Source organism: Salmo salar, chromosome ssa24, assembly GCF_905237065.1.
Source record: "Salmo salar chromosome ssa24, Ssal_v3.1, whole genome shotgun sequence".
NCBI lineage: Eukaryota > Metazoa > Chordata > Actinopteri > Salmoniformes > Salmonidae > Salmo > Salmo salar.
Window position 1 is genome coordinate 20,698,722 of NC_059465.1, and position 11,197 is coordinate 20,709,918.

General features: G+C 44.0%; 1 protein-coding gene across 2 annotated transcripts; it reads right to left on the reverse strand.

The window, feature by feature from the left end:
• Window positions 1-1,857: 1,857 nt before the first annotated feature.
• Window positions 1,858-5,674, reverse strand: LOC106585569 (charged multivesicular body protein 7). 2 transcript variants are annotated; one of them, XM_014171939.2, is made up of 11 exons: window positions 5,383-5,674; window positions 4,906-5,191; window positions 4,638-4,809; window positions 4,355-4,540; window positions 4,057-4,190; window positions 3,899-3,977; window positions 3,684-3,803; window positions 3,419-3,517; window positions 2,822-2,879; window positions 2,460-2,696; window positions 1,858-2,373 (listed from the first exon to the last, which is right to left on the reverse strand). In XM_014171939.2, exons 2-11 carry the CDS (start codon window positions 5,187-5,189, stop codon window positions 2,318-2,320), a joined length of 1,425 nt encoding a protein of 474 aa, XP_014027414.1. In that variant the 5' UTR covers window positions 5,190-5,191; window positions 5,383-5,674; the 3' UTR covers window positions 1,858-2,317. The 2 variants fall into 2 exon arrangements, with proteins under 2 accessions (XP_014027414.1, XP_014027415.1); XM_014171940.2 differs by having other exon boundaries at window positions 3,899-3,947; window positions 5,383-5,445.
• Window positions 5,675-11,197: the final 5,523 nt, after the last annotated feature.

The following is an 11,197-nucleotide window of genomic DNA, read 5'->3' on the forward strand; positions in this document are numbered from 1 at the left end:
AGTTGGCATCTAATATGTTGCATTACCGCCACCTACTAGACTGGAGTACACCTCCCTTGTACTTTGCTTAATTTAAACATAATTTTTTTTTTAAACCTACCATCTAAATCCTCACAAAAAAAATAAAACCACCCTACTCCACTATTTAGATCTATTTAGTCTGACCTCATGCCAACAACCTGAAATGATGGGACATCACCACTTAACACACCCTGCAACTCTTCTGAAGTCAAGTCACGCACACCCAAATACTTCTCTGCAGCCGCCACCACAACCTCAATATTCTGCGACTTACGTTCCATCCCTGCAGTAGTTGATAACCATTGCTATAAATGCTAAAAATCCAATCTTACTGAAATAGTAGTCACTTTTTGTCCTATCCCTCTGTACTGGTACAGATCTACTACTCACACCACTCCTTTCAGGATCCCTCCCCCTTGATCCATTTTCCCCCTACTTTCTTCACTGCCTTAGCATATGACAACTTCTGCACTACTCTAACCCTGGAAACCTCAACCTGCCTCTCTCTCATGGGACATTTCTGATCCCCAGCCCCATGGGCACCCCTACAATTAACAGATACCACTACTTTCCCCAATGCTACACATTCCTTTGTCTCATGCCCTTTTGCACACTTCTCACACCTAGGAACCTCCCTCCTACAGACTGCTGCCACATGCTCATCAGCTTGACAACTGTAACAACGTAGTGTAGTCGTTACAAAAGCTCGCATCGGTTAACTTACATCCTAACATCACTTTGTTGGGCAAAACTCAAAAGAACAGACAATGACTTCCATTTCACCACCCCGTCTGAGTCGCAAAAAAACGACAAGCATCACAAATACTGGGAATCTTCCCCTTCAGTTGGTCAACTTTTAAATGAACTGCTACCCTTGCAATCACTCCATTCAATGGTGCCCTGTTCTTGAAAGCGAAACAATCAAATTTCTTGCCCCCATTCGTTTAACTCCGAGTGCCTTCTCCCTTTTACCAGCAGAAACAATTATCACAAGACCACTTCTGGTTACCCTCACCAATTCCACAGCAGCCAACTCTGTTTTCACCTACCCTGAAACCACAAATGAATCAGCCAAAAGGCAAGGGTCCACTTTCTCCAAAAACGTCACTCCTGTCAGACTCAGCTTTATCCTGAACCTCGGTGCAAGCCTTGGGCTCCGAGAACTTCACCACACCTACCACCTCTGATACTTCACCCTCATTCACTTCCATTTCTCCTCCGGTCTTCAGCTCACTCATTTTCTACCATTCTTCAACAAGCCATCTCCCTTTTTCCTGCCATTTTTAACTGACTGATGCTCACCATCTTCCTCCCTCTTTTTCCCCTCCATATACGTCTCCTTATGATAATACTGAACTTCTCCTAACATACATCTTGTTCTTGCTTTCTCAAAGGACACCATTTAACCAGCTGTCATAATCTATACAAGCAGCACAAACCCCTCAGGATGTAGAGCTCAACAGTGCATCCCACTAATAATGCAGCTGCTTCAGCTTGATGTTATTCTTTTTCAAACACTACCGCAACACATTTCAATTTCAAACAAGTGCGCTCTCAGGGTCTATTCCCCAGGGTCCTTGACTTCCACCAGCTCTGTCCGTGATCCACCTTTAGCTGGAACCGCTCTTTCTCTACCTCGCCAACAATCCTGACATGCACTGTCAACTGTGGGACCTTATATAGACAGGTGTGTGCCTTTCCAAATCATGTCCAGTCAACTGAATTTACCACAGGTGGACTCCATTCAAGTTGTAGAAACATTAAGGATGATCAGTGGAAACAGGATGCACCTGAGCTCAATTTCAAGTCTCAAAGCAAAGGTTCTGAATACTTATGTAAATAAGGTATTTCTGTTTTTAATACATTTGCAAACATTTCCACAAACTTATTTTCACTTTGTCCTTATGGGGTACTGTGTGTAGATTGATGAGGGGGAAAATCATTTAATACATTTTAGAATAAGGCTGTGATGTAACAAAATGTGGAAAACATCAATGGGTCTGAATACTAACCCGAATGCACTGTATTTGGCATAGTTATCATACAACCCAACCTCATTAGTCAATCTGAAATAGTGGCTTTATAATTTGGCATCATGATTGTTACCGATATCTTTATTAGAGTGAATGATAAATTAACTTCGAAAAGGCCACATAAGTACATTTTAAAAGTGTATCGCAGTGATCAGAGACATCGATAAGCATGTTACAAAAGACAGATCACACTATTTTTGATCACTGTGGTCAAACACTGAAGGTCATGGTAATATTGCAGTTGACTTCTTTTATTAGTGTTGTCACTGTGCAGACTCAGCCCTCTTCACTGGCGAGGTACGATCTTTTTGTTGAAGACCTAAGGGAGTGATGCGTAAACAAAGGTTACTTCAGTAGCCTCTTTTGAGGTAGTATTTTAAAGATAAAGGAACAAGAGAGGCATACATGTATCTGCAAGGGTTAGACGGCTCAGCTCTTTGTCCAGTTCCTCATCTGTGATATTGAATTGGCTTTGAGGGACTAAGGGCAAAGCACACAGCAGATCATCACAAAGGGAACCAGATTCCCTGACAGGTGAAAGAGGGTGTGACGGTACTTCAGGAAGTGTGGAAGGCCTATCCAGAGTAGAGTTCTCCAATAAAGATCTCAGCTCATCCTCCAGCTCGTCTGTGTCGGCATCCGCTAAACAAATATCAATAGGATAATTGATCATTTCTCAGACCCTCTGGATATTGGAAATGTAATTATGAAAATGTCTAAGTTAGGCACTACAACCAAGTAGATATATAATATGGGATAGGACATACTTGAATTGAGCGCTCCACCAGCCAGAGTTTGGTTCACTTCATCCTGAGTGTCACACAACTGTAATACCAAACGGCAAGAAAATACATTTAGATTGATGTGGACATGCAACAACTAATAGTTAATGGTGGAGAAAGTACCAAATTGTCATACTTGAGTGCAAGTAAAAGATACCTTAAAAGAAAATGACTCAAGTAAAAGTCACCCAATAAAATACAAATACTACTAAAAGTATTTGGTTTTAAAAATAATTAAGTATCAAAAGTAAAAATCACTTCAAATCATTTTTATTAAGCAAACCAGACGGCACCATTCTTGTTTTTACGGATAGCCAGGGGCACGCTCCAACACTCAGACAGAATTTACCAATGAAGCATGTGTTTAGTGAGTCTGCCAGATTTGAGGCAGTAGGGATGACCAGGGAAATTGTATGGAGTAAGAAAAAAAAAATCTTTAAGAATGTAGTGAAGTAAGTTGTAGAAAATATAAATAGTAATGTACAGATACCCCCAAAAACTACCTAAGTAGTACTTCAAAGCATTTTTACACCACTGTCAGTAACAGCAACTAAATGCAGTCCCAGTGAAGAAGAGTCTGACCTCTTGGATTTGATCCACAAGGCTCTCAGCTCCTTCTACAGTCCCATCCTTCAGAGAGAGTCGCAGGGCTGACACTCCAGCCTGATATGCCTGTATCACCTATAGAGGCAAGCAGAAAGAGGCATAGAGAACAGAATACCTTAGTTACTGCATGTAGAACTAAGAAGAGTGATGACAACAGCCACAAATTACTCATATTGCAAATTTTAGGTTAACTTTAGTGCTTGCTCTGTTTTGGCTAGATCTTTTGTTGTTGCATACTCACCAGTTTGTCTGTCTCCGAGTTTGCTATCCTGTCCAAGATTCCCTTCACATTCTCCAGCTGGGCATTTAAGCGGTCTGCTTTCCTCTCGACTCTCTTTCGGCTTCTCAAATACCTCAGGGCCTGGGGGAGAAAAATGTATTGAGGTTTCCCAGATAGCATTTGAGTTTTGGTGCAGGACAAAAAGTCAACACAGGATCAGAGGATTGTAAATATACCTGAGATTTCTTCCCTTCGCGTAGCAACACCCTAGCTTCTTCTTTGCACCTACAAAAAGACAATAGAGCACAAGCAGAACTCACCCCCCCAAAAAATGTAAGACTGAAGATTAGAGACACTGCACGAGACAACGCTAAATGATGTGTCAGGGACTCACTTCTCTGCCTCTAGACCCAATGCCTCCACCCGCACTTCAAGCAGTCTCTCACTGCGCTGTAGCTGGTAGATGCCTAGGTCCACATCACTGACTAAAGACACACGGTCCTGTCCTGGCTGAGAAAACTTAACAATCTGTGAAAACAAACAAAACATTGGCTCAATGCAACACATTGATACAGTGACATTATCCTCATAACAATGTGTGTGAAATCTCATGGATAATGGTCTGAGTTACTGCAGCCTACAATGTAGCCTAATAATATGCTCACTTCAATTAAGCATTCTCATATCCTCACCTTCTCGCCTTCATGCAGTGATACTGTCACCTGCTTCTCCCTCTGCAGCTGTAGCAGAGCCATACACAGGGTACTCTCATCAATACAGACATGGGACGACAGTGTCTGGAGCTCCTGGAAGGACAGGAGAGAGCAGTTGGCCACTGGGGAACTCCAGTAGACACCAAGCAATTCTGCTGCCTTTTCCTGAAGGAAACATACAGAAAATAAAAGGTTACTGTTAAATGGATAAACCTGCTAGCCCCATGGTCATGTTTTGAATTAATTAATTAGCTATACACACCTTTACCAGTTCAATGACCACAAACGACTCCTCCAAAGTAACCCCACTGCTACCCAGAAGAGTTGAAAAGGTCCATTTTAAAGGCTTCACCAGCAACAGGCCAAAACCCCAAGACACCCACCCACAGTCCACATTTGCTGCAAACTCTGACTCCCTTTGTATCTTGCCGCACCTGCCAGGAATACAGACAAGTAAGGTAAGGATAGTGGGACTAGGTAGGTTATGTTTTTCTCACACTTTAGCAGATGGCATTGCATTGATATTTTACCTAGCCATGCACTGAATCACAGTACCCAAACCCAAAGGTACAAATCCCTTTCTCTGAAAAATCTTGTTCAGCTCTTGCAAATTAAAACAGACGGTTCCGCGACTTCGGCAGATTTTAAGAATGAGTGATGTCCAGAAATCAATTTTACTGTCCCAATCTTTTGTGTTGACATCTCGGTTTTCTTTGAAGTCAGAGAATAGGAAATTCATCCGTTCATCGTCCTCCCACTCAGGTGGCAACGTTACTTCAGTAGACATTTCTTCCCCAAGATTTGATGGAACCATTTCTGTAGAACAAAAGACACAGAGAATGTGTGGAATGCATAGCTAGCTAGCAGGCAGAATAACAACAACGTCATCAGCTGACCAAGGCTATCAAGCTGAGCTCCGTAGTAAATTCAATCTCAGACATGTCCAATTACACTAGAGTAGTCTATGATATATTTTCACCATGATGATCACAAAGCAAACAACTAACCAATGCCTGCTGTGTGCTCCACAACATGTTGTTTTGAAGTTAGCTTGTTGCTAGCAGCTAACTTCCTCAAACGTCAGATTTGCGCTTTTTCTGCGCATGTTCACGATGGTCGGGATAACAAGGTTCACAGTCAGCAGCGAGGGTTTTGTCTAGAAGTTATACAGTTTATGTGAAAATATACTTTGAGTAGCAGCCTGCTACTAGCAGGTTAGGTGAATTAACGTAGCAGGTTAAGAGAAGTGTGTTAGGGTTAGCTAAAATGCAACAAAAAAAATATTAACATAAATTGAACATAAACTGTATCCCATCTAGACATGACCGGGTCAGAGCGGAGACGCTGGTCAGATTCTGAATACTGAAGGCGCGGATTGGCCATCATCAATGGCTGGACCATTTTTTAAATTTGGGTGGGCTGGTAGAAATTGACACACACACAAATATGTATTTTATATGGCAAAGCTTCTGTCCAGCATGGTGCAGCAGCTGCTGTCTCTGTGTTGTGCTTTTTCTCAGAGATGTAAAAGCAAGCAGATTAGAAACTGGCTGCTCTTTATTTGACTGATGTAGCTGGCAAGGTAACTGCTGTTTGACTTAACAGAAGAAAAACAAATGTATTCCCAGTGCTGAGCCAGTAGTGTAACTGACATGTTTGACTTAACAGAAAAAGGGGGAAAAAAATATTCCCAGTGCTGAGTTAGTAGTGTAACTGACATGTAATGTTAGCTAATGTTTCATCCCCTCTCCACTGAAGTTATGTCTAAAGATAATTAACTAGCTAACTAGTAGCTACTACAGCAAGTTCAGCTCTAGTCTCTAACAGCTGTTGTGTGTTAGGAAATGTTTTGTAGCCTTTTTTAAAAATGTAACCTTTATTTAACTAGGCAAGTCAGTTAAGAACAAATTCTTATTTTACAATGACTGCCAACCCCGGCCAAACCCTCCCCTAACCCGGACGACACTGGGCCAATTGTGCGCCTCCCTATGGGACTCCCGATCACGGCCGGTTGTGATACAGCCCAGGATAGAACCAGGGTCTGTAGTGAAGCCTCTAGCACCGAGATGCAGGGCCTTAGACCGATGCGCCACTCGGGAGAAATCCTGTCTCGGAGCTCTACAGACAATTCCTTCGACCCCATAGCTTGGTTTTTGCTCTGACTGTCAACTGTGGGACCTTATATAGCAAGTGTGTGCCTTTCCAAGTAATTTCCAATCAATTGAATTTACCACAGGTGGACTCCAATGAAGTTGTAGAAACATCTCAATTTCAAGTCTCATAGCAAAGGGTCTGAATACTTATGTAAATAAGGTATTTCTATTTTTTATTTGGAAAAATTTCTTGACCTATATTCACTTTGTCATTATGTGGTATTGTGTGTAGATTGATGAGGAAAACAATTAATTGTATACATTTTAGAATAGGGCTGTAACGTCAGAAAATGTTGAAAAAGTCAAGGGGTCTGAATACTTTCTGAATGCACAAATGGGGCTCTGCCTATATCAAGGCACAAGGCGAGACCCAGATGCAGACACAGGAGGCAGATGGTTGGAGTCTTGCAATGTTTATTAATCCAAAAGGGAATGGTCGTGTACAGGCAAAAGGTCAAAACCAGTTCAGAGTCCAATAGGCACCGAAGGGCAGGCAGATTAAAGGGCAGGGTAGGCAGGATGATCAGGCATGCTGGAAAGTAGTCCAGAGTCAGGCAGTGGTCAAAACCGGGAAGACTAGCAAAAGAGAATAGAAAAGGAAAAAAAACACGCTGGTTAACTTGACTAAACGTACAAGATGAACTGACACAGAGAGACAGGAAACACAGGGATAAATACACTGGGGAAAATAAGTGACACCTGGAGGGGGTGGAGACAATCACAGGTGAAACGGATCAGGGCGTGACAGTACCCCCGTCCCCCCAGGGACGCCACCTGGCATCCTACCTGGATGCATACCTGGCTGACCGGGGTGTCGGCAATGAGGGCCTGTTCCAAGATGTCTTTAGCAGGAACCCAGCACCTCTCCTCCGGGCCATAACCCTCCCAGTCAACCAGGTGCTGGAAACCCCTGCCCCGTGGTCGAACCCTCAGGAGGCATCTCACCGTATACGCTGGCTAGCGAGGGATGGGCTTGGAAACAAGTCAAAGGACAGTGAGACACAGGCTTAATTCTGGACACATGGAAAGTAGGGTGGATACGGAGGGTACGGGATAACACAAGACAGACAGCAATGTAACTAAGGACTCTAGACATGGGAAAAGGACCAATGAAACAGGGAGACAGCTTGCGGGACTCTACCTGCAGGGGCAGGTCCCGAGTGGAAAGCTAAACCCTCTGCCCAATGCGGTAGCGGAAAGCTGGGGTCCGGTGACGGTGCGCTTGTCGACGATACCTGGAGTTGGTCTTGAGAATAGCCACCCTGGCTCTTCTCCAGGTACATCGACAGCGACGGACAAACATCTGGGCCGAGAGTATGCTGACCTCCTGCTCGTTCCGGGAAGAGTGGAAGCTGATACCCATGGAGCACTCGAAAGGGGAGAGTCCCGTGGCAGAACAGGGAAGGGTGTTCCGGGAATACTCCACCCAGACCAGTTGCCGGCTCCAGGTAGTGGGGTTGGTTGAGACCAGGCATCTCAAGGTAGTTTCCAGGTCTTGGTTGGCTCGCTCCGACTGACCGTTGGTTTGGGGATGGAATCCGGATGACAGGCTGGCCGACGACCCAATAAGAGTGCAGAATGCCTTCCAGAACTGAGGACCCCGATCGGAGACCATGTCTACTGGGAGTCCATGGAGCCGGAAGACACGCTGCACCATAAGCTGGGCCGTCTCCTTGGCAGAAGGTAGTTTGGAGAGAGGGATGAAATGGGTGGCCTTGGAGAACCGATCGACTACCGTCAGAATGACAGTGTTGCCATCAGACGGAGGGAGCCCAGTGACAAAGTCCAGAGATATGAGACCAGGGACGATGAGGGACCGGTAGTGGCTGAAGGAGGCCAGAAGGAGCTTGCCGTGGAGTCTTGTTCTGAGCACACACTGTGCATGCGGCGACGAAGGCAGAGACGTCAGGAACCATTGTGGGCCACCAGAAACAATGTCGGAGGAAGGCTAGTGTACAACGGGACCCTGGATGACAGGTCAGCCTGGAGGAATGAGCCCATTCCAGGACCCGTGACCGGACTGGGTTAGGGACAAGCAGCCAGTTAGCCGGGCCCTTCAGGTCCAGGCTGGGAACGTTGCACCTCGTGAACCAGGTTCTCAATACCACAATCCACAGTGGCAGCAAGGCATGAGGTAGGGAGAATGGTTTCAGAGGTCGAGGGTGTGGCAAAGAAACTGTATAGGTGGGAGAGAGCGTCAGGCTTCACATTGTTTGACCCTGGGCGGTAGGAAATGGTGAAGTTGAATCTAGTAAACAAGAGGGCCCACTGGGCCTGCCTGGAGTTGAGGCGCTTGGCTGTACGGAGATATTCCAAGTTTTTATGGTCGTTCCAGACCAAGAATGGCTGTTCTGCTCCTTCCAGCCAGTGCCTCCACTCTTCCAACACCATCTTAACTGCCAGGAGTTTTCGGTTGCCTACATTGTAGTTCCTCTCTGCAGGATTGAGATGATGGGACAGGAAGGCACAGGGATGAAGCTTTTGGTCCTGGACAGATCGCTGGGACAGGATGGCCCCCACTCCAACATCCGAAGTATCAATTTCCACCAGAAATTGATGCAAGGGGTCCGGATGGATGAGGATGGGTGCTGTTGTGAACCGATGCTTCTGGTCCACAAAGGCTTTGTCGACAGCTGGAGACCATTTGAACGGTACCTTGGGAGAGGTGAGTGCGGAGAGGGGGACCGCCAGGGTGCTGTAATCCCAAATGAAACAGCAGTAGAAGTTAGCAAAACCAAGAAACCATTGCAACTGCACCCTGGATGTTGGTTGAGGCCAATCCACCACTGCTTTCACCTTTCCAGGATCCATCTGAACATTGCCCTCAGCAATGACATATCCCAGAAATTTGTTCTCCAGGAGGCACTGATGGAGCTGTCTGACATGAAGTACATATTCTTGGGCAGATCGGGAAAAAAACAGGATGTCGTCAAGGTAAACGAACACAAAACAGTTTAGCATGTCCCGGAGCACATAGTGGAGGGAAATAAGTGACACCTGGAGGGGGTGGAGACAATCACAGGGACAGGTGAAAGATCAGGGCGTGATAGCCTGCCTCAGTGGACTAATCCATTGAATATAGGGATTGTGGCTCAGATGCACAAAGCGCATTTTGGAGAGACGTGCCATCTCCCACCATTTCGTGGGTATTCATTGTTTCCTATCTTAATTGTGTGCATTATTTGCTGTGTCTCAATTCCCCATTACATAGCCTACATTTACCGTTCATTTCCATAATTTCTAATCTGCAATGTGTGTTTGGTTATGGTCATTTCTGTTAATGCATTCAATATATTATTATTATTATTACAGTCATTTACTGTTTTGATAGTCAAATATAGCAACTATACTAAATATTCATGACAATCACTGGATGATGTTGCATATCAAAATATCTTGCATTCCTGCTTGGACATGTTAATTGAAACAACTTGTTTCTTGAATATCTCAGTTTTCTTTTATTATACTTCTTAATAAAGCACTCTGTATGACTTTATAAGATCATTACTCATGATTTGGTCCGTCCAACCAAATTATGTGCTGGTGCTACCAACTGTAAAAGTTAGTGGCACCAGTGATACCAGGGGAAAATGTTACTCTTGAGCTCTGTAATACTAATTAACACTTATGTTGTTGATTCAGGGTAACACGTATGACAGGCACTAATTTACCACTGTAGCTGTACAAATTGCATTTTAAACAAATAGGAGAATGGAGTTGTTCCATGTCATTTCAGCAAGCCATGACAACCACCATCTCAGATTGTTCTGCAATTGTTTCTGTAGTTACAAACAGGTAAGATTGGCATTCCTGAAACATAATTTTGTTGAAATTAAAATGTATTCCGGAGATTGATTACACCCAATTTTGCAATTTCTTTTATTTATAGGATTCAGATAATATTCAATAAATATAGTACCGAATATACGATTTGGACCAAACATTTTCCTACCAATGAGTAAGACATGAAGAATACATTTTTTTTGGCAAATGCCAATAAGCTCCCTGCACAACCCATTCCAACAACCAGTATAAAGTTTCAGTTCTCTGTTTGACAAGTAGTATGAAGCTGCGGCTTGGAGTATTGCTTCTCCATACGATGTAATGTATTCCCTATGAATCTGGTGATGTTTTTTCCCCCTGTTCTGAGAAATTAGTATTTGGAAGTCGCTTGCTTTATTTACCATAAAGTAGTGTGAAAGTACCAGGTTTTGACCACTAGCTGCCACAGTTCCTGCAATATCACCACACCTTTATCCATTTTGCTGGTCTCTTGTGTTTAATAAATAGATCACAACATTATCTGAATCCTATAAATTAAAATGCTGAATTCAGGAATGCTAATCATACCTGTTACTAACTACAGAAACGATTTCAGAACAATCTGAGATGATGGGTGTCAAAATCCTCTGTGCTTTTTGAGGTGAAACGACCCAATGGTTAAATGAGTATTATTTAGAGACCCCCCCCCCATTTTTTGTTGTTGTTGACTTTGTTGCATTTACGGGGACTCGTGACTCATTCAGGGGGTCTGGTCCCCCCTGGGCCCCCTGTAATTCAGACTCTGATCACACTATACCCCCTTCCATGGTGGTAAGGGTAAAATACAGTAGTGGACCATACAATCACAACACTCATAATATCCTACTAACAATGTGTATATACCGGT